Genomic DNA, 27,056 nt, shown 5'->3' with positions numbered 1-27,056 from the left:
CCGCCTCCTGGTCCTCGCCTGGGCGGAGCCCCTCGGCCGCCCCGGGCACGCCGGGCCGGCGGCGAGCGAAGGGCGGGCGGCGGTTACTCTGGTTACTGCCGAAGCGCCGAGTTGGGGAGGGCAGCGGCCGCCGGCGAGGGATGCTGACGAGGAGGCCGTCGGGAGCCGCCGCCGTCTGAGGAAGCTCCTTGGAGACCGCCGCTCACCCGCGGGGAAACGGAGTCACGGCCTGGAGGGTTCGTGGGGCTGGTGACCCGGAGCGTCTGCAGAGCGGCCGCGCTTGCCTGGGCTGGGGCCGCAGTCTCGAGTCCAAGGCCGTCCTCCGTGGGAAGAGGCAGCCCCGGCGCCGCCCGAGCGTGGGCGCTCCCGCCCCTGGCCAGGCCGCCCCTGCCGCCGCGCCTGGACGTTTCTTTCGTCTCCCCACGCCTCCTGGAAGGGCACCTGCTGCAGGTGAGCGGGCCCGCGTCACCTTTGACGGACATCACCTGCAGCAACCCAGGAGAAGCCCATCCTGGGGAAGGAAATGAATGGGTTGCCGGAAAGATTCGAGTCTGCTCGGAAGCGGTTGCAGCGGGCGATGTTTTAATACTGCTTTCTAAGTCTGGCCAACTTTCCCCTCTTCGCGAACTGTCTTATTCCACCGTGGTAGGATTTTGTAAACTCGTCTGGCTTGAATTGTAATCCTGTGACGGTGTTGGCGGGAGCTCGGCCGCTTCCTCGCGCTCAGTCTGGTGACACGTTTTGGGGAGAATCTCACATCACCAAAACCCCGCAAGGAAAAAGAGGATCTCAACGCTGACCCGGGGTCACCGAAGGAGCCTTTGAACCATGTGGACTTTCTTGGGCATTGCCACTTTCACGTATTTTTACAAGAAATGCGGAGACTTCGTCTCTTTTGCCAACAAGGAGCTCTTGCTGTGCGTGCTGGTGTTCCTGTCCCTGGGCCTGGTGCTGTCCTACCGCTGTCGCTACCGGAGCGGGGCCCTGCTCGGGCGCCAGCAGAGCGGCTCCCAGTTCGCGGTCTTCTCGGATATTCTGTCGGCCCTGCCTTTCATTGGCTTCTTCTGGGCCAAGTCGCCCCCGGGATCAGAAAATAAAGAACAGCTTGGGTCTAGGAGGGTAGGTTGAATTTTAAGTGGGCAAATGAAGGAGTCTCTTTTTTAACAAATTAGGATTGGGGGTCGCTCAGATGTAAATTTTCATCTTTTCTAAAGGACAGAGACAGCAGTTTAGATATTCTGGTATGAATTCTCATTTAATTTTCGTGGGTTTTTTTTTTTTTTTTTTTTTGGTTTTGTTTTTAAGCCCTTGACTGTTCCTTGGCTACATACTTGACACTCTTAGGGGTGATGGGAAAGATTTGTTCCATTTAGTGTCCGTAGAGCCGATGCTGTAGTGACACTGATTTGATTATGAATATAGCTTTGCTTGTGAAAGGGGATGTGAAATATTAGAATCTCATTTTGAAGGAGGACAGAATCACTTTCTGTGATTGGGGGAAAAAAAGATATTTTATTTAAAACCTTAGGTAAGCATTGTGTTTGTACCTGAGAAGAAAGAAACCTGCTGCAGGTTAAGTCCACTGCTTCTAAATGACAGCTGGGTGGGGAAAGTAACAGAACAATTCGAAAAGTTAGTGGAATAAAAATTAGTTCAGCATTTCGAAGTCTTGGGCAAAACACCTTCCTCTCCCCATGTCGGTGGAGCCTTGAGTAAATCAGTGGAGTAGTGTCCTAAGTCATGTGAGTAATTGAGTAAGGTCCTCAGCTCAGCCATGTTCCTAATTCAGAGGCTAGTCGTCAGTCATGTTTGAGGTTATGCCTCCCGCAAAGACAGTGGTAGATGGGGGAGCAGTGGTCATTGACGCCGGCACGTTTAGAGCCTGTTGGCCATGAGTGTTTGGATTTTTTCCCAAGAGTACTGGGGGACTTTTTAATTTTTTTTTTTTTTAACATTTATTTATTTTTGAGAGAGAGCATGAGCAGGGGAGGGGCAGAGAGAGACTGAGAAAGAGGGAGAGAGAGACACACACAGAATCCAAAGCAGGCTCCAGGCTCCCAGCTGTCAGCACAGAGCCCGATGCGGGGCTCGAACTCACGAAACTGAGATCATGACCTGAGCTGAAGTCGGATGCTTAACTGAGTCACCCAGGTGCCCCTCGCTGGAGGGTTTTAAGCACGGGCGTAACAATACTGATTTTTACTTTTTAGAAAGAACATTCCAGTTGGTGTGTGGAGAGTGGCTTGCAGGGCACGAGAATGGAAGCAGGCTCTCAGGTGAAAGATGGCAGTCGTAAGCCAAGTGAGGCATGATGGTGACTTGGAGTTAGGGCGAGTGGCCTCAAAAAGTGGTTTACTCTTTGAGGCTCCGGATTGACATTATTTTACTGGATCCACAGTACAAGGCTTACAGAAGGGAGGACTTCGTTTAGAATTTTGGTTCCACCAGCAATTTTGGCAGATTGCTTCGTTTCTGTAAGAACGAGTTATACCTCTTCTATTAGATGGGGGTGGCGCTGGTCTTGCTGCCAGTTAGGGAGTTAAAATGATTGACTGTGGCTCATAATGAATAAATGGTAGCTATTAAGATTGGTGTAAAAGCGCTCATCTGTTAGGAACCTTTTGACTAGTGCCGCGTGCAGCGATGTGGTGGGTGTGGGTGCCAGCAATAGGAGAGGAGGGAGAGGCAGTCTTTAATCTCAGTTTGAAATCTTCAGTGGTGTCTGAGGTAACTTCTGCCAGGGTCACGGACTGCTTGTGTAGGTGGCTGGAATGCCATTACGTCATGTGATGTTGAGACATTTTGGGGAAGAGAAAATTTGATTACCAGCCATCAATAACTGGGTCTATATGTGAATGCCTCAGGCTTTCTGCTGCTTCTTAAACACCAGGGAGTTGGTACAGGGAATACAAAGTTCCCATTAGTGCTTCATCTGTTGACCCTTCTTTGAATGACTTAACCAACTCAGGTTCCCCTTCCAGGATTGTGTGTGTGTGTGTCTGTGTGTGTGTCTATGGTTTAACAGGGAAAAGTTAGGAAGAAAAACTGATAAGAAATGGCTAAGATGACAAAAAGGGTTTATCTTGCTCTCAGAACTATAATTTAAAAAAAATAGTCATTCTGGTCACTAAGAAATACTTCTGGGAAGAGAAGGCTGTTGTCTTTTCCTCCTGGTAAAGGGCAAAAAGGTAATTTCTGTAAGAGAGATGATAAAAAGTGGAATGGACCCGCCCCAGTCCGTGCAGAGTTAAAGGAAGATTGGATGAATATTAAAATCACAGAGAATCAAAATTCTAAGGTTTTAGGTTTTGTCTCCTTCCTTTTTGCCCGAGGTCTTTTATTAAAATCCCTTCAAAATGGCATTTGGGCTTATCTTAATCATTAAGGTCAGAGAAATCAAGAAAGATGGTTCCTTGCAATTCTGTATCTGAAACACATTTATATTTGTCAACCCACATACCGGGAAAAAATACTTATTTCGACCCTGAATTATTCATTTTAGAAAACCCAAGAGGCACTGTTATTCTCAGTGGGCATAAATCTCAAAACTGGACTTTTTCATCCTATGAATAAAGTTTTTATTGTCAGCCCAATTAGTGATAGGTTTGATATTTATTCCTAAATGGACCAACTGTTTGACTAGGCTCTCTTAGACGGTCAAGATGGGGCAAATGAAATATGTCCTTATATGTTAAGGGCTTAAGTGTGAAGGGGTTGCACCCCACGGGATAGGATGGGTTATTTTGAACTTTCAGAATTTTCTTGAGTTAAATAATTCTCAATTAATAGATTAATAGCTAGGATGTGATAGTCTTTTTGTTATATAAAAGTAATTTTAGGTAAAGATAGATTTTTCAGATGAAAATCCAAAAGGACAAAATAAAAATGAATAGTGGAAATAAAAATGAATAGCTGTATAGTTTGCAACATGAAGTCAAAATAGAAGTCTTATGTGATTTGCATTTGGTAGATGTTTAGTATGTACTTGAAGAACTGAGTAATTAATGATAGACTTTTCCCTGTAATAAGTCTTTGGAGCCCCTTGCAAACATTGTGTATATTTGGCCTGGTGTGGATTTCTAAATATATCTGTATAACAGCATTTTCTAAATATATATGGAAAATGTAGTATGTATTTCACTTTATTGGGGTATTATTATACATTTTTATTTAATACTTTGATATCATTGGGTTTTTAAAAAAAATTTTTTTTAATGTTTATTTATTTTTGAGACAGAGAGAGACAGAGCATGAACGGGGGAGGGTCAGAGAGAGGGAGACACAGAATCTGAAACAGGCTCCAGGCTCTGAGCTGTCAGCACAGAGCCCGACGCGGGGCTCGAACTCACAGACCACGAGATCGTGACCTGAGCCGAAGTAGGATGCTTAACTGACTGAGCCACCCAGGCGCCCCGGGTTTTTTTTTAGTGTTTATTTATTTTTGAGAGAGAGAGATAGAGCGTGAGCAGGGGAGGGGCAGAGAGAGAGGGAGACACAGAATCCAAAGCAGGCTCCAGGCTCTGAGCTGTCAGCACAGAGCCTGACGCGGGGCTGGAACTCACGAACCGTGAGATCATGACCTGAGCTGAAGTCTGATGCCCAACTGACTGAGCCACCCCGGCACCCCAGTATCACTGGTTTTTATATATGATCTGGATTTAAAAACATAGCACTGCATTTGGTTGATAATATTTGAGATGAAGGTTTTGCCCAAGATAGGAAAGGCCTGAGTGCCTATGTAGTAGTAGCATGATTTACGGATAGCAAATGTAGATACATAATTAACTTTTTTTTTTTTTTTAACACAGCCCAAAAAAGGAACCAGTATTTCAGAAACCACCTTAATAGGAGCAGCTGCCTCTTCATCAATATCTTCTCAGAGTGATCCAGAAGTTATCATTGTGGGATCCGGTGTGGTTGGCTCTGCTTTGGCAGCCATGCTTTCCAGAGATGGAAGAAAGGTGACAGTAATCGAGAGAGATTTAAAAGAGCCTGACAGGATAATTGGAGAATATCTGCAGCCAGGTGGTTATCGTGTCCTTAAAGACCTTGGTCTTGGAGGTAGGTCCATGTAAATTTTTAGGAGTTAATGTGGTATAAGCGAACCCTCTTCACTTTAGACTGTCCTATAACTGGTAAAAAGATATTTCAATTTATTTACATTTCTAAAAGTCACTACACTCTTTACCAACCAATTTGCATGAAAATGAGAGCAAAGGAGAAGATAAGGGTTTAGTGGATGAGGAGATATAAAGGAGACTTAGTGAGATACAGTGAAGTGGCTAAAAAATAGAAATGGTCAAAATTAAAGATTGGAAAACTAGAATGAGGGCATGAAATCTAGTGAAAAGTGAAGGGAGCTGTCATTGGTGGAGTACATATTATGTGCTTGTTATGGAATCTTTTATTTAAGTATCCTCTATTAAAGCAATAATTTTAGAAAGTTTTTTTTTAATGTTTATTTTTGAGAGAGTGTGTGAGCAGAGGAGGGGCAGAGAGAGAGGGAGACAGAGAATCCGAAGCAGGCTCCAAGCTGTCAGCACAGAGCCTGATGTGGGGCTTGAACCCATGAGCCATGAGATTATGACCTGAGCCAAAATTGGACGTTAAATTGACTGAGCCCCCTGGTCACCCCTAAATGATTTTTAAACACTAGCTGTTCATTTAGGAAATACCTACTCAGTGTCTACTTTGTGTGAGGTGCTGTACTTGGTGCCAAGGATATACCGGTGAATAAGACAGATTCATTGGCTACTCTTAAGGATCAGAGTACAAAATATGTCCGGGCTCTGAGTTGAGAAAGAGCTTGCTTGGCTCATGTGGTAGGGAGGATAGTGTAATAATTATGTGAATTGATTCTGGAACTAGATTGCCTGACTTTGAATACCAGCTCAGGCACTGAAAGAGCTGTATGACCTTGGCTAAGTTATTTAACCTCCACAGCACCAGTTTCTTTTTTTTTAATTTTTTTTAATGTTTATTTATTTTTGAGAGAGAGACAGAGAGCGAGCAGGGCATAGGGAGAGGGAGACACAGAATCCGAAGCAGGCTTCAGGCTCCTGCTCTGTGTACCCGTTTCTTAATCTGTAAAATGGACATTGTATGTGAGTCCTTGCCTCATAGGTTACTATGAGGTTGAAATGAATTCATATACACAAAGCACTCAGAACAGTGCCTGGTACGTAGTAAGCATTATGTAAATGTTTGCTGTTTCATTCAAGTTGCTGAAAAGCAGGGCCGTGTCACTAGAAAGTGTTGGGTGATGGGGAAAGGAGAATGACTTGAGATCAAGGTTGGAAAGACAGGCAGCAGCCACATCATGGAGGGCTTTGCAGTCAGTGGAGCAGGAGTGTGGCGTGATCTTGTTCATGCTTTACGTCTAAAGTGGCTTCAGACCTTTGACAGCTACTCACAATTACAAACACATTTTCTATCCTGACCCACCACATACGTACATATATAAATCTGGCTGAAATTTGTTTCATTTTTCTTTTTAAATACTTGTCATGATTCTACCCAAGTATATAATTCACAACTTGAAGTTCATTTCATAATTTATCATTGGGTCACACCCTGAAGTTGGGAGAATGCTGTTTTAAAAGAATATGTGGAGATGGTGTGGTCCATACACCGTAAGATGGTGGCAGTGGGGTAGCGACAGTCAATGCAGAGTCCGGTGCGAACTCATTGCTAAGTCCAAATGATAGATGATGGTGGTTTGGGCTAGCATGGTAGCAGAGGATATAACGAGAAGTGGCCCAACTGATGTTAAAAATGGCGTGACTTACTAAGGGATTGGTGTGAGATATGGGGAAGAAGGAAATATTAAAAAGGATTCCTGGGTTTTGGTTTAAACAGCTGGTAGCTGGTATCATTTGCTGATAGGAACAGGCATTGGGGAGGAATTTGTGGGACATGTTGAGCTATCCAAGAGGAGAGGTTAAGCTGAATATGTGAATCTCGGGTGCAGAGGAGTGGTTTGGGCTGGCTGGAGTTAGAAATTTCAGAGGTGTCAGCCTATCTGTAGTACTGAAAAGCCACAACAATGATTGAGGGCATGTAGGGAGAAAAGAGAAGACAGAATAAACTAAGTCCTGGGAAACTGGTATTTGAAGATCTGGTAGAAGAGAGAAGCCTGAAAAGGAGTCTGAGAAGGAGCTGGTAGAATGGCAGAGAAAGCCAGAGCGTTTGGTGCCACTTCATCCAAGAGAGGAGAAGGTTTTGGGTAGGAGGGGATGGGTATGTGTCACGAAGGGGAAGGGCACTATGTCACGGTTTGCTAACGAAGGGTCAGTAAGATGAGTACAGAAAAATGAACATGGGATTTTGCAGTTTTGAAGGTTGCTTGTGATGTTGACAAGAGGTTTCAGCAGAGTTGTGGAGACAAAGCTTAGACTGAAGTGGGTGGGAGTTTAAAAAATTTAGACTAGGAAAGCACTCTTGAGTTTTTCTGTAACAGAAAACAGAAGTAGGGCAGTAATGAGATGTAGATGTGAAGATAAAGAAGGTGTATTTTGATACTAGAGCATGTTTGGTGACGGAGATGATCAAGTAGAGAGGAAGAAACTGATGACGCAAGAGAGAGAAATGACTAAAGGAGTGATGTCCATTCATTCATTTAATAAATATTCATTTAGCATGCACCATATTGTAGCTGCTGTTCTAGATGCTGAGGCTACAGTGGTGACCAAAACAGACACAAACTGTTTGAAGAGTGAGAAGGGAAAATAATGTTGAATGGAGTGGTGTGAGGGAAGGGGAGAGGTAAAGAGTGGGCAGATCGTGGGGGCTGAGTCCATAGGATTTTATAGCCCACTATGTGGATTTGGCTCATATTCCAAAGGGAAGCCATTGGAGAAGTTTAAGGAGTTATTCAATCTCATGTTTTAGAAGTGTGTTTAAAAATATTATTTAGAAGTATTCATGTTATTCTGTAGGAAAAGAGTGGCAAAGTCAGAAGCAGGGGGATCTGTTAGGAGACTATTGCAGAATCGGTGAGAGTTGATGGCTTGGAACATCCTAGGATCACAGCAGTAGAGTGGATGGGAAGTGGTCACACTCTGGAAACACCTTTTGAAGGAAGAGTCAGTAGGACTTGCTGGTAAGTCACATATTAGGTATGAGGGAAAGAGAAGGGTCAGTACTTAAACAAGACTAGAAGACATTACCAGGAAGAGGTCCAGGACCGAACCCTGGGGAACTCTGATGTCTGGCGATCAGTGAGGCAAGTGGAAGTGATAAAGGGGGACTGAGGAAGAGCAGTTAGTAAGGAGGAAAAGCAAAAGCCTGCAGGGCCCAGGACCCAAGTGGAGAGAGTGCTTTATGAAGAAGGAAAGTTCTATCTCTGTGCTTTTGGGTTCCCTAACCACCATCTTACCGGAGAGGTTCACCTGAAGCAGATGTAACAATATCGTGAGACAGGATTTTGTTACTTTTATAGTTGAACATTAGACACCGTAAATGCTCTCAAAACTGATGACTGTACATAGAATCATTTAGAGATCTAGCTTCAGGAGATACTTCCAAGGCTGTGGTAACAAGCCTCAGTGGATTTTGATATGTAGTTCAATGCAAGAGTAAGGAGAGCCTCTAAAGTATTTTATCGAGTCCACATACCATGAATACCTTTAATATTACAAATACGAATTTTTATTAACATTCATTATGCTATGAATTTCCCCTGAGTTGTGATGAGATGTGGATGATAGAAACACTTGGAATAGTTATTTTTTAGAGTGTGGATTTTTAACATAATATGGACTGATCCATCCTGAGTTACGTTTTTTTTTTTTTTAAATGATGCAAATTATTATTATTTTTTTTTATTATATGAAATTTATTGTCAAATTGGTTTCCATACAACACCCAGTGCTCATCCCAAAAGGTGCCCTCCTCAATACCCATCACCCACCCTCTCCTCCCTCCCACCCCCCGAGTTATGTTTTTTTTAATGTTGATTTTTGAGAGAGAAAGCACAAGCGGGGGAGGGGCAGAGAGAGACAGAGACACAGAATCTGAAGCAGGCTTCAGGCTCTGAGCTGTCAGTACAGAGCCCAGTGCCCGACTGGAACCCATGCACTGTGAGATCATGCATGACCTAAACTGAAGTCGGATGCTTAACCGACTGAGCCACCCAGGTGTCCCCTGAGTATGAGTTTTTAATAAGTGATTGCCCTATGGGTTAAGTTTAATATCTAGAACTCTTTTTGTTTTAAAAAAGTTTTATTTTGAGAGAGCGTGAGCAGAAGAAGGGCAGAGAGGGAGGGAAAGAGAGAATCCCAAGCAGGCTCTGCACTGTCAGTGTGGAGGCCCACCTGGGACTCAAACTCACTAACTGTGAGATCACAACCTGAGCCGAAATCAAGAGTCGGACACTTAACCGACTGAGCCACTCAAATGCCTACCCCAAGAACTCCTAAAATTAATATAAATGCTATATCTTTCTAATAACTCTTAATATCTGGTGGGGAACCTCTTATTTTCTTTAGGATTATTTTGGCTTTTCTTGGCCCTTTTGCTTTTCTCTATGTAATTTAGAAATAAATTTTCAAAAAAACTCTGTCAAGATTATGACTGAAATAGCACTGAATCTGTAGCTCAGGTTTGGAATAATTGGCTTAGACTTCCTGTCCACGAATGTGGTATACTCCATTCAGTTAGGTCTTTAATGCATTTAAATAAAGATTCATAAATCTTGTGTGTTTTTTGTTATATTTTTTCCTTGATTCTGGTTTATATTTGGGCTTTCAAAAATGATACCTAAGTTATTATATACGGTATACTTGGTTTGAGGTTCAGAAGTTATATGAGGTCATGGCATAAAGGTATGTTTGGATTTTTTATGGATGACTCCACCCCTAGCCTATGGTGAATGGCTTACTTCCATATGCCATGTCTCTTGGTATTGAATTCTTTGTGGTTTCTGTGTTATTGACAAGACATTTATGTATGGTGCTAAGTTTCATTGTCCCTGGTCATGGGGGCTCCTAGCTCCTATTCAGGAGTGGCCCTTAAAACTCCACTCTTACACTTGTGGTTCTGATGCCCTTATGCTGTTGCCTTTAAAACTTGTTCACTGGTTTGACTCTGAAGTTGCTTTTCGTCTTTAGCATAGGCAGGTTTTCGTGTTTTGTTTTTTTCATTGTTGGTTTTATTTTTTAATTTGCCTTTTTATAGCAAGCAGTTCTGCATTTTTTAATGTGGAGGAGTGTTTTCCATGTCAGTTTATGTGATATACTGACCAGTAGTCTAATATTGTAAGTGTGGAGCCTTATGATTAATAGATAGTGATAGCTCTGTTATGTCACTGGCTTCAAAGTTATTGATGTGTAGTGTTCATGAAGCACGAATGTCATTGAAGTGTAGGGTAGTCTTTTTGCCTACTTAAAGTAAAAGTGTGCAGTCTGTCATATTTGATTTTATCACTAAAGTTGAGACAGAGACAGATTTAAAAAATCGTAAATAAGACCTTATTTACATACTTGTCTTAAGATAGTTTACTCAAGGAAAAATTTTACTGTGCTATTATGCTTGTAACATTTTCTGGTATGTTCTAAAGTGGCCAGTGTAAACATTTCAAGTACTTCCATAATAGAGTTATGGGTTAAGAAAAACAAACTGTCTCAGTGGCTGGACAAAGCATTATAGAAATATTAAATGGGCTTCAAATATTGAGGTCAGAAAAGATTGGCAATTTGCTGAGACCCAAACTGAATACACCGCTACTTGGCAGCTCTTAGGATGTCTGTGCACTTTTCTCTGACTGAATTTTAACTGTAATAACTTAAGAACGATACTAAAAAACAAAGTAATTTTGATTCTAGGTCAGAAGTCTAACAAAATTCAGCCAGTTTGTCCCTGACTTGACCTTAAGGGCAATTAAAAAGCATATCAGAAAGCTAATTTATTTTGATTTTAGCTTAGATGTGTGATAGAATTCTTTGTGAAGATTTTCTTTCATCATTAGAATAATTAGAAATTATTCTAATGCATTTCATCTTAATATATTAACCATTGTTTATCATTATGATTTTAGGCCTATGCATAGTATTTTCTCAGTTGATACTTCATACTGTACTCTACCTTTCTAAGATTAATATTTGGTTTGTTTTCATTTCTTCTTTATTAGTGATAACACTATAGTAAACTTATTCTTATATATAACTTTAAAAATTCTTAAAACTTGGGGCACCTGGGTGGCTCAGTCAGTTAAGTGTCTGACTTCAGCTCAGGTCATGATCTCATGGTTCCTGAGTTCAAGACTCGCATGGGGCTCTGTGCTGACAGCTCAGAGCCTGGAGCCTGCTTCCAATTCTGTGTCTCCCTCTCTCTCTGCTCCTCCCACTGCTCGCACTCTGTCTCTTGCTCTCAAAAATGAACAAACATTAAAATATTTTTTTTAAATTCTTAAAAATTAAAAATTATATTTTTAGGATGAACATAGATGAATTTCCAAGACTAAGATGATTAAATCAAAGGATGCTAACTTCTTTGTGGTTCTTGATAATTATTGCCACCATTACTTTCTAAAATGTTATTAATTTACGGTATGACCAGTAATATATAAATGTATCAGTTTTATCATCTCACCAGCAGTTTTCATAGATTTGGTATCTTAATGTTTCAGTTTATTTCATCGGTTTGCTTCTTCTTTTTTTTTTTTTTTTTTAATTTTTTTTTTCAACGTTTATTTATTTTTGGGACAGAGAGAGACAGAGCATGAACGGGGGAGGGGCAGAGAGAAAGGGAGACACAGAATCGGAAACAGGCTCCAGGCTCTGAGCCATCAGCCCAGAGCCTGACGCGGGGCTCGAACTCCCGGACCGCGAGATCGTGACCTGGCTGAAGTCGGACACTTAACCGACTGTGCCACCCAGGCGCCCCGGTTTGTTTTTTCTTAATCAGGTTTTGAACATTTTCCTGATCTGTTCAATGTTTCCATATTGCTTAATGTGAATCATCCTTAAACTTTTCACCCATTGACACTAGGACCTTAATATTTTTCCTATAGAATTTAATCAATAGATTTTCTATATAAATATTAATCTTTTGTGATATTACAGATTTGCTCAGAGGGTTGTCTTTCAGATGCATTAAGACTTTTGAAATAGTTACTTATATTAATGTCCATTTGTCCAGATGGTTTCAATCGCTTTATGAAGAAAGAGACTCATTTTCAATGCTTCCATGTCCTTTGGTGCCTCATATAACTCTGGGCATGTTAACAAAACTGATTTTTTTTTAACTGAATTGTTTTGCAGATGCAGTGGAAGGTATTGATTCTCAGGACATACATGGCTACGTAATTCATGATCAGGAAAGCAAATCAGAGGTTCACATTCCTTACCCTCTGTCAGAAAACAGTCAGGTGCAGAGTGGAAGAGCTTTCCATCATGGAAGATTCATAATGGGTCTCCGGAAAGCAGCGATGGCAGAGCCCAAGTAAGACGACTCAAACGTATGATGTTAAAGAAACATATTTAAACTTGGCCTTTGCACAAATACTATTTCATGAATTGTCATAAGTGTTTGGGTATGAGCTGGAACATAGGTATTGCTAAAGTAGACTGCAAGTTAGAAGAATGTTAGATCTTCAATGCCTTTGTCAAGAATATCATGAGAAGAATTTCCATGTGAATGACACAGAACTATTGAGATTTTTCCTTTGACTAAATAGCGTTTCTATGTTGTTGGATTTAGAGGATAAACTTTTTAAAAATTCTTTTTAATATTTATTTATTTTTGAGAGGGTGAGAGAGACAGAGTGTGAGCAGGGGAAGCGGCAGAGAGAGAGGGCAACATAGAATCTGAAGCAGGCTCCAGGCTCTGAGGTGTCAGCCTCTAGAGAGCCAGACGCAGGACTTGAACTCACAAACCATGAGATCAGAAGTCCGACACTTAATCGAGCCACCCAGGGGCCCCTAAAGGATACCCTTGTAATTAAGGTGTAAGTCCCTGTCTGCCTTTTTGGGAGTTGGGGTTTGTGCTTATGGTATTTTCTGTTAAAAGTCAGAACAGAGGACTTCAAGGGAAAATCCCTTTTCCATTCTTACAAAGGAAGGACCTAGTCTGGTAGGACTGGCTTCTTCTCTTAATTATTAACTTCTACTTGCCCCTAGCCTTTAGGCACTGTAATTGAGGAAGTTTCAAGCATGAACCCTCATGTCATTGGCAAAGGCTTAAGTGTTGAGTAAGCTAGTGAAGAAGTAAGTGGACTTACCCTTAGGACTGAAAGAATTTGATGTCTGTGGAAGTAGAATATGTTCATTGTAGAAAAATGGAAAAATCCACAGAAATGTACAGAAGTTTGTAAAAATTATCCATGATTCTTCTGACTAGAAGTAACTACTGTGAATAATTTGGTGGATAAAGTCCCAATTCTGTTTTCCCATCTGTGTATGAATTTGTGTGGGTGTGTAAAGTTTTTCTGCATGTACTTTTTTTAATGAGTTGAGGTAAAAATCTAATGTTACTTTTAAAACTACGTTTAAAGATCATTAGATTAGTACCTATGTATTCAATTTTAAGAAATTAGAAAATAAAAACCACACTTAATTCTGAAACCCATTAATGATGTTTTTGCTTATCATTCCAGACCTTTTCTGTGTACATGTGTGCACACGTGTGTCCAGTTTACGTGGGTAAACTGGAGATAAGGAATTTATCTTTTCTTATGTAAGTTGTTTGAGCTACTCTGTTGTGATTTATGTCTGTGTATTTATCCTTTAGTACAAAGTTCATCGAAGGCATCGTGCTACAGTTATTAGAAGAAGATGATGCTGTAATGGGCGTTCAGTACAGGGATAAAGAAACCGGGGACATCAAGGTGAGAGATACCAAATGTTAGCTCTTCCTAAGAGATTTTGTCTTCCTTCTTTTTCTCCTATTCCTTTAAAAAAGTAGGCCCACCAATTTACTGCTTGAGCTCTCTCTAAGCCCTCTGCAGCAGGATGGGTTTCAAATTGCAACACATTGCCCATTAGAGCACCTCACAAGGCTATACACACAGCTTTGCAGACACACCACTGGATTAGCTGTATTAAAGACCGAAGTGAGAAAAACAGAAAAGCAGAGGAGCCTGGAAGGCAAAAAAAAAAACCAAGGATTCGATACAAAAGAAATGATTAGAATAAAGTAAACAAATTGTTTCAAATGGTTTAGATCTGAAAAGGGAAAAGTACCAGAATGCCTGGGGAGATAGCAGAGTAAAATAGTTTCCAGTATTTGCTCATTTTGGTTTAGCGAAAGAAGAGAAAGAGTGAAAGGCTAATCTGTTGGTTTTTGTGGATGGGTCACCACCACCTAGAAACTGTACTCTAATGGGGGTGACTGCAAGGTAATACAAATACATATATCCACATTTACAAAAATTCTTCTAAGCCCTAGCCACTGGTTGAAAGCATTATATGAAGTTAGAAAATTCTAGAATAGGGGAGGTGGGTAGGGGAATGGACTAAATGTGTGATGGGCATCAAAGAGGGTACTTGTTAGGATGAACACTAGGTGTTACATGTAAGTGATGAATCACTAAATTCTACTCCCAAAACCAACTACCCTATATGTTAACTAACATGAATTTAAAGTAAAAAAAGAAAAGTAAAGAAAATTGTAGAATAAACATTGGACTCGTCCTTGGACTTTGTGATGATGAGATTCAGTCTTCTGTGGTCCACACTTGCTTTGTAGTTGATTCCTCTGTTGTCTATCAGAGTGTAACTTAACTCCCAGATGATTTGGATGGTAGTACTTTGAAGGAAGGCAGTCCCTCAGGAGAGGAAGTATTAATGTCTTATGCATTAACTTAAGTTCCATAACAGCTTCTTTAGTAGCATTATCTTCATTACCCTCCATAATGTTGTCCAATAAAATATGTAAATATTTTAAATGTGGTCCTTTTACTTTGTATTTCTAACCATTTAGCTGAGTATTGTTTATCTTTGTTGTAGGAACTCCATGCTCCATTGACTGTTGTTGCCGATGGACTTTTTTCCAAGTTTAGGAAAAACCTGATCTCCAATAAAGTTTCTGTTTCATCTCATTTTGTTGGCTTTATTATGAAGGTACTATAGGAATATAATTATAGAAAAATAAACACAACTTGAAATTTGAAAATTATTAATTCTTTTTTTCCCCCCTAGCATGCACCACAGTTTAAAGCAAATCATGCTGAACTTATTTTGGCTAATCCGAGTCCAGTTCTCATCTATCAGATTTCATCTGATGAAACTCGAGTACTTGTTGACATTCGGGGGGAAATGCCCAGGAATTTAAGAGAATACATGGCTGAAAAAATTTACCCACAATTACCCGGTAAGAAAGAGATTTCATCCACATTGTAATCTGTAGTCTAAAATATCACAAAGGGCTGTCCATCTCCGGTTCTCACTAAAGCTGTTTCTAAATTAGGCCAAAGATAAACATGGCAGGTAAAAAAAAAATGCATCTAGTCAGTCAGATACACTGGAGTTGAGCTGTTTAGCACGTTGAAAAAAACAACCTTCAAATTAAAAAAATTTTTTTCAATATATTTTTTCATATTAATAATTAAATCATTGCTTTCAGGATAATTATTAATTATACTTATATTATTATTAATAATAATAATTATTAATATTGGCATACTTTTTAAGGTGGTCCAAATAGCAATCTAAGGTCTCTGAATTCTAGAAATCTCTCTTATACTTAATTACTTTTGTGCTTGGTTTTTGTAGCAATAGTAGCTACCATTTATTGAATATCTACTATAAAGTGCTTTATAAACATAACTTAATCTACACGATCACCCTGTGAGGTAGGGCATTATCATGATCTCCATTTTATTAATGAGGGAACTAAGAATCAGCAAAAGGTCCTCCAAAGATAAACGATCACTAAGTGACAGAGCCAGTGTGAGGCCAGTTGTGTGTGGCTCATACAGCCCCTTTTCAGAATGTTAGAGCTGTAAGCAACCTTCAAGGTCATTTTTAGTTTTGAGTTGAATACAGAAAGGCTTCATGAGAGTTCAGGCATCTTTGCAAAACACTCCTAAAAAATTACTTTCTGACATATTTTTTTGAGACTTGGAAGATGTCAGTAAAAAAAATCTAAAAAATTAATATTATTAATTAAAATATTAAAATATTGATAAAATTGAAGAGAAACCCTTTAATATGATTAGATGATATGATTATAGTAATAGGAAACTATCTGTGGTAGGTGTATATTTTGTTTAAAAATTCTGTTTCTTTTTCAAGGTTTTTTTGTCCTGTTTTGTTTTTAAATTAGCGCTGTGCCCAATGTGGTGTTTAAACTCATGACCCCCAGATCAAGAGTCACATGCTCTACTGACTGGGCCAGCCAGGTGCCCTATGTTTTTTTTTTAATCTATGTGAAAGCACTCTGTTTAATAAGAATATAAACAGATCTGAAGAGGACTAAGATGGACTTAGATTTTTAATAATGACATTTTCAGGACACCTGGCTGGCTCAGTCGGTTGAGCGTCTGACTCTTGATTTTGGCACAGGTCATGATCCCAGGGTTGTGGGATCGAGCCTTGCATGGGGCTCCACCCTGAGCGTGCAGCTTGCTTAAGATTCTCTCTCTCTCTCTCTCTCTCTCTCTCTCTCTCTGTCTGTCTCTCTCCCTCTCCCTTTGCCCCTCTCCCCACCTCGTGCTCACTCTCTCTCCCAAATTAAAAAAAAAGACATTTTCAACATTTCAATATATTTTCACTTAAGCCATTTTTGAAGCTTTTAGGAAAAATGAATTATTCACATTTAGGAAAAAGATAGTCAATAATGTGATATTTTTATTTTTTATTTTTTTATTTGTTTATGATTTTATTTTTAAGGAATCTCTATACCCAATGTGGGGCTCGAACTCACAACCCTGAGATCAAGAGTCGCACACTTTGGGGGCCTGACTGGCTTGGTCAGAGCAGTGTGCGACTCTTGATCTCAGGATCATGAGTTCTGGCCCCATGTTGGGTATAGAGATTACTAAACAAAAATAAAATTACAGAAAAAAAAAAGGTGCATGCTGTACCGACTGAACCAGCCAGGCACCCCAATAATGTGATATTTTTGGTATTTTTTTTCCTTTTACTGTAGATTGCCTTTTCCAGTACAGAGGTTCAGAACAGACTTCCCTGAGATCATGGTGGGAAACCATTTGTAGATTTATATTAATATTAGTTAGGTTATTGAAATTCTACTTACAGGAGTGGAATAGTTTCAACGTAGGCATTCTGCGCCTGTATTCCCAGATTACAGTGAGAACTGTATGAAAAGACAGTTCATTTCCGATACAAGTAGAAGCATAAAACTTTAAAACTTGGGAGTATCTGAGAGATGGGCTAACAACCAAAGCATTTCATTTTATAGATGAAGAAACGGAAGCTCAGAAAAGTAGAGCTCTCTGCATCTTACCCTTTTGCTACCATACATATATTCCTGCTGTTTGTGAATTGGTAGTACATTTCATCTGTCATTACCAGGTTACGGTGGTGATGGTAACCTAAGTGTTAAATCTGATCCCTGTCAGTGAACATGTGGAAGAGAGGTGGGTGGTTTTTCTCCGTCTCCTCTCCTCTGAATTTGCTTCACTCTCTTAGCTTTTTTGTTCATTCAGCTGTGTGTATCTATTTATATTAATTTTCTCAGATTTCTTAATCATTCCTCAGCATGAATAACTAGGTGCTTAATCAACAATTGTGTTAATAAAATAATTAGTTCTTGATTTGCCACCAGGATATATGTAGCAACCATAACAGAAGTATAGAAGGTATTTGTTTATACTTGGTTAAGAACATGTGATAATTGAAAATTGAATTTTATAAACCATTGGGATTTATTGCAGATCACCTCAAAGAACCGTTCCTAGAAGCCATTCAGAATTCTCGTTTGAGATCTATGCCAGCAAGCTTTCTTCCTTCTTCCCCAGTAAACAAACGAGGTACCATTTGATTGGAGTGATTTATAAAGTATATTCCAGATATGTAAATTCCAAATATTCCATATATAATATGTGATTAAATGTATGCTGCTGGGAATGATATGTGGGACAGAGAAGTGGTTCCTGTGGATGAACACATTACTAACACCAAAATTAGTTTTATGATATCTTTATTATTTAATGTTGAGTGCATTTAAGTCATTATTTGGGATACAACAGTTAAATATAGTCCTAACTCTAGAAAAGGCAGTTTTCTGGTCAGGGGTATAAACTGGTAATTTCAGAACACTGTTGATAAATGCTGTAGTCAAAGCCCACTCGTGGTACCACAAGATTCATTGTGGCAGGGAGGGGAGCTTGTGAACTAGGCAGGGTGATTTGGGAAGACATGTCTCAGGCAAGAAAACGGGGGTTGGGGCAAGAAGGGTTAGTGGGAGTTCATTAGGTGGACAGTGAAATGAGGGACTTCTAAGTAGATGGAATAGCATCTGCAAAGGCCACGAAGGCTGAGAAATGGTGGCACTTTCTGTGAACTCAAGTGGTTTCCTGTGACTGGAACGTAGGCTAGGTGTCAGAGTGGTAGAAAGGTAAGGTATTTGTTTAAAGTTTAGTTTTAATCCTGTAGACAGTGGAAAGTCATTGCAACTTTTTTTTTAATAATAGCTTTTCTGAGATGTAATTCATAAATCATATGGCTCATCCATTGAAGTTTACAATTCATTTGTTTTTAGTATATTCATAGATCAATGCAACCATCACCACGGTCAGTTAAAACAGACTCTAAAGAGCCTTTTTATTACCCCAAAAAGAAACCCTATATCCATTAGCAGTCGCTACTCATTTTCTCCCAACTCCCAGCCCCAAGCATCCATTAGTCAGTCTACTTTTTGTCTCTGTGGATTTGCCTATTCTGGGCATTTTCTATAAATGAAATCAGTGGATCCTTTGTAACTGGCTTCTTTGAGGTTCATCCACATTGCAGTATGTGTGAGTCCTTCATTTGTTTTCATGGCAAAATGATACTCCATGTGTGGATATACTACATTTTAACTAGCTATTCATCAGTTGATAGACATTTGGCTTGTTTTCATTTTGGGTTATTATGAACGGCGCTGCTGTGAACGTTTGTATATGCGTCTATGTACGGACGTAATTTTCATTTTTCTTGGGTTTGGTAACTCTGTTTAACTCTTTGAGGAACTGCCAAACTTTTCCAAAGTGGCTGTCCCATTTTACATTCCCATTAACAATGTATGAATGTTCCAGTTTCTCCACATCCTCAACATTTGTTATTATCTGTCTTCTTGCCCATAACCATTCTAGTAGGTGTGAAGTGATATCTCATTGTGGTTTTGATTTGTATTTCTGTGATGGATAATGATGCTGAAAATCTTTTCATATGCATATTGGATATTTGTATATCTTCTTTGGTGAAATGTCCATTCAGCCTGCACATTTTTTAATTGGTTAAATTAATAAAAAAAACTTTTGTTGAGTTCTAGGAGTTCTTTATATATTCTAGATATAAGTCCCTTGTCAGATAAATGATTTGCAAAAACTTTTCTCATTCCATGGATTGTCTTTTCACTTCTTGAAGATGTCCATTGAAGTTTTTAATTTTCATGAAGTCCAGTTTATCTGTGTTTTTCTTTTGTCACTTTGTGCTTTTGATGTCATATCTAAAAAGACTTTGCCCTAGGAGCGCCTGGGTGGCTTAGTGGGTTAAGTGTCCAACTCTTGATTCGGCTCAGGTCATGATCTCATGGTTTGTGAGATTGAGCCCCTCTCTACACTGAGAGGGTGGATCCTGCTTGTGATTCCCTCTCCCTCTCTTTCTGCCCCTCCCTTGCTTGTGCACTCTCTCTCAAAATAAATAAATAAACTTAAAAATACTAGCATGAGAAACTGCAGCATTTAAAATAAATAATTAAAAAGGGTTTGCCCTATTCAAGATTGTGAAGATGTAATCCTATATGTTGTTCTAAGAGATTTATAGTTTTAGCTACTACATTTGGGTGTTTGATCCATATTGAGTTAAATTTTGGGTATGGTGTGAGGAAGGGGTTCAGCTTCGTTTCTGTGTAGATACCTGGTTGTCCCAGTACTATTTGATGAAGAGTAGTCTTTCCCCATTGAAGTGTCTTGGCACTCTTGTCAAATTAGACTGTAAATGTAGTATGAGTTTTCTCTTTCAACAATATTTTGTAGCTTTCAGAGTGTTTTATTACGTTTCTTTTGTTAAACTTATCTCCAAGTATTTTATTCCTTTTCATGCAATTGTAAATAGACTTGTTTTCTTAACTTCATTTTAAGATTCTTCATTGCTAGTATACAGAAATACAATTGATTTTTGCATGTGTATCTTATATCTTGAAACCTTGCTGAACTCATTTATTTCCAATAGTTGGAAAGTTTTAAATGAGATGGTGGCACGATTAGATTTTTATCTTAGAGGTAATACTCTGTGCTGTCGAGAGTGGTTTGGAAGAAGGGTCAGGCAAAAGCTTACAGTAAGGCCGTTGTTCCACGAGGGTGGTGGTGAGAGGTTGGAACGCCGGGCCATGGCAGTGAGAATGGAAGGTAGGGAGTGGAAACGTGTGTCTCTGGGATGTAGAACGCATGGAAGTTGGTGACCCGTTGGCTGTTGTAGTAAGGGAGAGAGAGGTCTCTTGATGGATTCTACGTTTCAGGCTTAGATGATTTTGCCAGCTGTTTGCTAATATTGGAAATACAGGGAAAAGAATGTAAGTTTAGGAAGTGTGGGAAGGGGTGGTGAGTTCACTCTCGGGCATATTGTGTATGAAGTGCTGGCGGGGCGTTGGAGGAGAGGTGTGGAACACCCCTGACAGCCTAAGAGCAGGTCCCCAGAGACAGGTGTGGGCGGGAGCTGTCGCTACGCGGTGGCTCCTGAACGTAAACAGATGGAATTTGCTATGGGAAAACATGCATAATAAACTACTAATCGTGTAAAGAAACTAATGCAAAGCAGAATGAAGAGGCCAATGCCAAACCGATATAAATAGCATGCCAGCAACAATTGGTGGAATTAGAAATGTTCCTTGGAGAAGGAGGAATAAAAGCTGTTTATAGTTTGTGGGTTTTTTTTTTTTTTTTTTAATGTTTATTCCTTTTTGAGAGACAGAACACAATGTGAGCTGGGGAGGGGCAGAGAGAGAGAGAGGGAGACACAGAATCCCAAGCAGGCTCCAGGCTCTGAGCTGCCAGCACAGAGCCCGATGAGGGGCTTGAACTCATGGACCGTGAGATCATGAGCTAAGCCGAAGTCAGATCCTTAACTGACTGAGCCACCCACACACCCCATATAGTTTGTGGTGTTTTTAGTGAAGATATTAGAGAAATACATAAGAAATGTGAATTAATATTTAGAAGCTACCTTTTTAGAAGCTAATATTTATGTGTATTCTACAATTAGTTACAAATGTAACTGTGACGTTACAGAAAATAGTTACCCATAATCTTGCCACCTTAACATTACTATTATGGTTGTCTGTGTCTCTTACAAATACAATTAAATAAACGCTTTGTTGAAATGTTACTCAAGTCTTAGGTCATTAAGCGGGCTGACAGGGGCCCGGGGAGCACGGTTAGGCCGCTCAGGCAGGCGCACCTGCAGTCAAAGGGTGGCGCCTCCTGCCTCTGCAGTTTTGAATCAAAGAGCTGATTTTCAGGTAAGATTCAGTCAGGGCTTATTTGTCCAAATTAACTTCAGATAGGTTTGGAATATCTGCTTGTTCCTGCTCTTTAATTCAGACTGCAGCATGGCTGGGTATCATCTTCCTTTTTTTCTTTATTTAAAAAAAAATTTTTTTTTAATGTTTATTTCTGAGAGAGAGAGAGCATGAGTGGGGGAGGGGCAGAGAGAGAGGGAGACACAGAATCCGAAGTGGGCTCCAGGCTCCGAGCTGCCAGCACAGAGCCCAACTCGGGGCTCGAACTCACGAACCATGAGATCATGACCTGAGCCGAAGTCGGTCGCTCAACCAACTGAGCCACCCAGGCGCCCCAGAGCCCACTTTCTTTAACTTCAAACTTTACGGACATTTCTCTAGAGTGTGCTGGTAGCCAGTGTTGCCATGAAATGTCAGACCTCTTCATTTTTCCCATGCCGAAGACTTGCTTTTTGTGCCAAGATTCTTTTGGTGTTTTCATGAAAGAGGCCTGATGCGTATGTGACAGTTTGACTTCACCTTTGATTCACATGTGACTTTCCCGAGGGCAGGGACCATGTTCTCGTTCTCACTGTATCCCCAGTGTCTGTGACCTACTGGGTGCCCAATATGGACTAACTGAATTTTTGCATCAGCAAATTTTAGGCATGATTTGTTCCTTTGTATTTTCACATCTTGATTTTCTGGCTCACACTCACGTTTAGAAAGTAACAGACTATTTTTTTATGTGTCTTAAGGGATGATGTCATAATCTAAATTCTCTCATTGTAGGCGTTCTTCTTCTGGGAGATGCGTATAATATGCGGCATCCTCTTACTGGAGGAGGAATGACTGTTATTTTAAAAGACATAAAGATATGGAGAAAATTGCTAAAAGGTATCCCTGACCTTTATGATGATGCAGCTGTTTTCCAGGTAGGATATTCAATCATTCTTTGACAGAGGTGCCTCAAGACAGATTTCTTTCTAGGCCTAAGAGGGATGGGACCTCCTTGGGGGGATCTGTACCTGGGAGGAGCCTGATCCTAAGTCATGGTTCTCAGGCGGCCTTGTTCCCGTGTAAAGAATCTGGGAGCCTGTGCACTCCATGAATCTTAACCGAATTTCTGTTTTTTTGTTTTTTAAAAATGTTTATTTATTTGAGAGAAAGAGAAAGCGTGAGCAGGGGAGGGGCAGAGAGAGAGAAAATCCCAAGCGGGCTTTGTGCTGCCAGCACGGAGCCCAACACAGGGCTTGAACCCGTGAACTGGGAGATCATGACCCAAGCCGAAATCAAGTCAGATGCTTAATCGACTGACCCTCCCAGGTGCCCCAGTTTCTCCATTTTTGTATGAGTATTACGTAGCATTGGTTGGCACGGGCCACTTCGCCCGTAGTGATTGTACATTTAGCTTCAGAGTCATGGAGCTCATTGCTCTGGAGATGTGTTCTTGTGTGTGCGTGCGTGTGTGTGTGTGTGTGTGTGTAAATGATGAATATAAGGCTGCATTACTTGTAGGTAGTCCTCAGGATAAACATCAGCTTGAGGGGATTATAAGCACTCATTTGTGCTGCCCCCCAGCTTTACCATATAACAAGTGATCTCTTTCTTTTTTAGGCCAAAAAATCATTCTACTGGGCAAGAAAAACATCTCATTCCTTTGTTGTGAATATCCTTGCTCAGGCTCTTTATGAATTATTTTCTGCCACGGATGGTAAGTATATCTTACTTTCTTCAGTTTTTTTGTTTGTTTGTTTTTTTGTTTTTTTTTTTTTAATTTATTTTGAGACAGGGAGAGGGGCAGAGAGAGAGAATCCCAAGCAGGCTCCTCACTGACAGTACAGAGCCCAGTGTGGAGCTCAAACTCATGAACCATGAGATCATGACCTCAGCCAAAGTCGGACTCTTAACCAATAGAGCCACCCAGGTGCCCCTAAGTATAGATAATTTTTAATGGAAATTACGGAGTTTTAAAATTAAAAAATTGATTGTTATCACAGGAAGGGAACTGAATTATAAAAAAGTTAGTCGTTAGGCCACAAATAGAAATATTTACTGAGTCTACTGACTCCCAACTGGTGGCCCTTAACTCCATCCTTGCGCAAGACTTTTAGCCTCTAGTTATCACATATCCACCACTTTGTGGGGAAGTGTTAACAGCAATACTTCAATAATGTGTCTATTCATTCCTCTGGCCCAAGTCCGCTCACGCAGAGCCACAGATGCACAAAGTCGTGATGGAGGGTCTTCTAGCCGTGAATGAAAACGAAACATAGTTGTTAAGCCTTTTCTTCCTTGAACACCAGTTTCGATTTCTGTTCGTTGTATTTTGTAAAATAAGTAATGAGCTTCGTAACAAGGTTAGATTTTTGTCTCCTGCTACAATGCACGAATAGCAGAATGCGTCCCCCTTCTACTCACTTGAAACATCCCCATGCTTTTGTATTTGCTTCCACGTTGTAAAGTGGCGATGGTCAGTCTGTATATTGAGGAAAACGTGACGCAGCAGAAGCGGTAGAAACGGAGGAGGAGGCGACTGTGCCACGATGAAATCGCACATTTACGTTTTCAGGAATAAATGTGACTCCAGTCCCATTACCTCAGATATTTACAACAAGCTTACTTCCGTGAACTGGCGATCCAGTTCTTTGGTGACCTGATATGGCACAAGTGCCTTCTGTGGCCTCCATACACGTTATCCTTGCTAAAAGAAAAACAACTCATTGATGGTGGTTCGCCAATCTACCCTCTCTTGCTAACTGGCACGGAAGCTAAACTGGCGGGGTGGGCAAGTAAAAAGAAAAGTTTTGAGTTTTTCTAAGCACTTCTTTTTAAGCCTTCCTAAGCTCTTGAGAGTCTTACATTATGAATTTCAATCTGCCAACAAACAACTTAAAAGAAATTATGATAGAAGAGGAAAGAGTTTTATTGGAGTGAGATTACCTATTATATCCTTTTTATCTGTTCTAAAGAAAAATCTTAAGTATACCTGAAAAGAACATTGATTCTAAATAGAAAGATTATTGGTTGATGATACTCTGTTGTGAAGGTTTGACAGGTTACTTTGAAAAGTATGAAAAAGTATACAAATATAAGGCATTATTAATATTTAATATTCACAGCTATTTTTACTTGATAATATGCTCAGAAATACAGGTTGGGTATCTTAGAGATTGGGGGTTTGGGTTCTAGAATTGTGTTTGTTTTTTTGTTTGTTTAATTTTTTTTAATGTTTATTTATTTTTGAGACTGAGAGAGACAGAGCACGAATGGGGGAGGGGCAGAGAGAGAGGGAGACACAGAATCGGAAGCAGGCTCCAGGCTCTGAGCCATCAGCCCAGAGCCCGACGCGGGGCTCGAACTCACGGACCGTGAGATCGTGACCTGAGCTGAAGTCGGACGCTTAACCGACTGAGCCACCCAGGCGCCCCTAGAATTGTGTTTTTATGACCAAAAGAATTTACAACGTATTTGCATCATTTAATGAATTAACAACAGTCAAGGAAATAACACTTAAACAACTTTAACTTCTGAGACCTGCATGCTTTTTACAGTGATTATTTACTAACAGAAAAGTTTGTTCACACTTAAGCTATTGCCCATAATGCTAATTATGGAATTTAAAAGAAATTTTGAGTTGTTGAAATTCCAGGACTAGATTTTTTAAAAAATTATAAGGTTTGGTCTATGTTACATTTTTTTCTGACAGATCATTAGCACCCTAAAATAAATGTGTGAATATTTTGATTCAGAGTGATTTTAAAATTTTATTTTAGATTCCGTACATCAACTAAGAAAAGCCTGTTTTCTTTATTTCAAACTTGGTGGAGAATGTATTGCTGGTCCTGTTGGGCTGCTTTCTGTGTAAGTTGTATTTATTTATTTAAATATATTTAATGTTTATTTATTTTGAGAAAGAGTGCAGGCAGGGGAGGAGCAAAGGGGGAGAGAGAGAGAGAGAGAGAAAAATCCCAAGCAATCTCCGTGCTGTGAGTGCAGAGCCCAATGTGGGGCTTGAACTCCCACACTGTGAGATCATGATCTGAACTGAAATCAAGATTCGGATGCTTAACCTACTGAAACCACCCAGGGCACCCTGGGTTGTTTCGATGACACAGGAACTGGGTATTTCAGATCTTCTTTGGGACTGCTCAGTTTATCAATTACTGCAAGTCTTTCTTCCTTATACATTTTGTCACTTTACTATCCATTAGAATCTCAATCAGAAGGTAGCTCAGAGAAAGGAAAAAAGCAACACTTAGTCCTGTGTTTTACTTCTGGGAAAAGTGGTGAGCAGAAGTTGGTGGTAGAGGGGGCCAAAGCCCTGATTAAAATAGAAACTTAGTTTTTGCTGGTGGGGTTAACCACATGATCTGATTGTTGGGAGCCACAGATAACAGAGGAATTTGTATTTAAAACTTAATTCAGTTGACGTACAGGGACTTGTGAAACTCAGTAATGGTTTTGACAGTACAGGCATACATAGAATTATTCTTGAAAAGTCTGCAGGGTAAAATTCTTCAAGTCTCTTCTCATTCATCTATGATCTGAATGTCAATACTGTTATCTTTGGAAAACCTAAGACTCCCACAGGTCAGGCCATCCAGGTACTTCGGACTGAGATCTCAAGATCAGTGGAAAAGCTCAAAACATACAGTTTATGTGAACTAGACTAAGAGTTGCTGGCTTCTCTGACAGGGGTTTCTTGTCTAAGGACCCCTTAGACAAGTCTAAGGAGTTTCTTGTAAGAACACGTATCTGTCCCTGTCATCATACAGCGGGCCACACAAGCTTGCAGAGTCCTCTAAGGTGTAGAGCGTGTGTTCAGCTTTGTAGATGATACATAATTAGAACCTTTTTATGAGTAAATTTTAATTGCCAGGTCTTACTAATATATATATGTGGTTTTTTTTGTTTTTTTCTGTTACAGACTGTCTCCTAACCCTCTAGTTTTAATTGGACATTTCTTTGCTGTTGCGATCTACGCCACGTATTTTTGCTTTAAGTCGGAACCTTGGATTACAAAACCCCGAGCCATTTTCAGTAGTGGTGCTGTCCTGTACAAAGCATGCTCTGTAATATTTCCTCTGATTTACTCGGAAATTAAGTACTTGGTTCATTAAGCTAAAAAGGGAACCATTTGTGAACGAATATTTGCAACTCACCAAGTCCTAAGAGACTCTTGGAAGAGGATGTACATAGCAGAGAAGGAAACCACTTCTAAAGTGGAAACTCTTGGACCAAGATTGGGGTTAATTTGTTTTTGAGGTTATTTGTATATAAACATGTAAATATATACTTTGCAATTTAAAACGAAGGGTAAAATAGACATTTGAGAGAAATGATCGTGATCATAAATTAGTGCTAACACTGAGGCTCTGCAGTTTTTCTTTTGACTTTGGGGATTTGGGCAGAGTCGTGCGGGACATGCAAATAAAGTGGAGAATGAGCTCGAA

General features: G+C 40.1%; 1 protein-coding gene across 1 annotated transcript; it reads left to right on the top strand.

Annotated features, from left to right (window-relative positions):
* Nucleotides 1-27,056, top strand: SQLE (squalene epoxidase). The gene is made up of 11 exons (XM_045453700.1): nucleotides 1-1,119; nucleotides 4,809-5,061; nucleotides 12,261-12,441; nucleotides 13,729-13,825; nucleotides 14,946-15,059; nucleotides 15,138-15,309; nucleotides 17,837-17,932; nucleotides 22,393-22,535; nucleotides 23,218-23,314; nucleotides 25,377-25,464; nucleotides 26,531-27,056. Exons 1-11 carry the CDS (start codon nucleotides 829-831, stop codon nucleotides 26,721-26,723), a joined length of 1,725 nt encoding a protein of 574 aa, XP_045309656.1. The 5' UTR covers nucleotides 1-828; the 3' UTR covers nucleotides 26,724-27,056.

Source organism: Leopardus geoffroyi, chromosome C3, assembly GCF_018350155.1.
Source record: "Leopardus geoffroyi isolate Oge1 chromosome C3, O.geoffroyi_Oge1_pat1.0, whole genome shotgun sequence".
In the NCBI taxonomy this organism is placed as follows: domain Eukaryota; kingdom Metazoa; phylum Chordata; class Mammalia; order Carnivora; family Felidae; genus Leopardus; species Leopardus geoffroyi.
The sequence above is the reverse complement of the archived record's forward strand: the minus strand, read 5'-3'. Positions and strand labels throughout refer to the sequence as shown.

Excerpts from the sequence above, each read along its gene's own strand:
- SQLE (XM_045453700.1), top strand. The coding sequence starts at position 829 with ATGTGGACTTTCTTGGGCATTGCCACTTTCACGTATTTTTACAAGAAA. Across the intron at positions 13,826-14,945 it reads AAGAAACCGGGGACATCAAG|GAACTCCATGCTCCATTGAC; the intron begins GTGAGAGATACC and ends TCTTTGTTGTAG. Across the intron at positions 23,315-25,376 it reads ATTATTTTCTGCCACGGATG|ATTCCGTACATCAACTAAGA; the intron begins GTAAGTATATCT and ends ATTTTATTTTAG.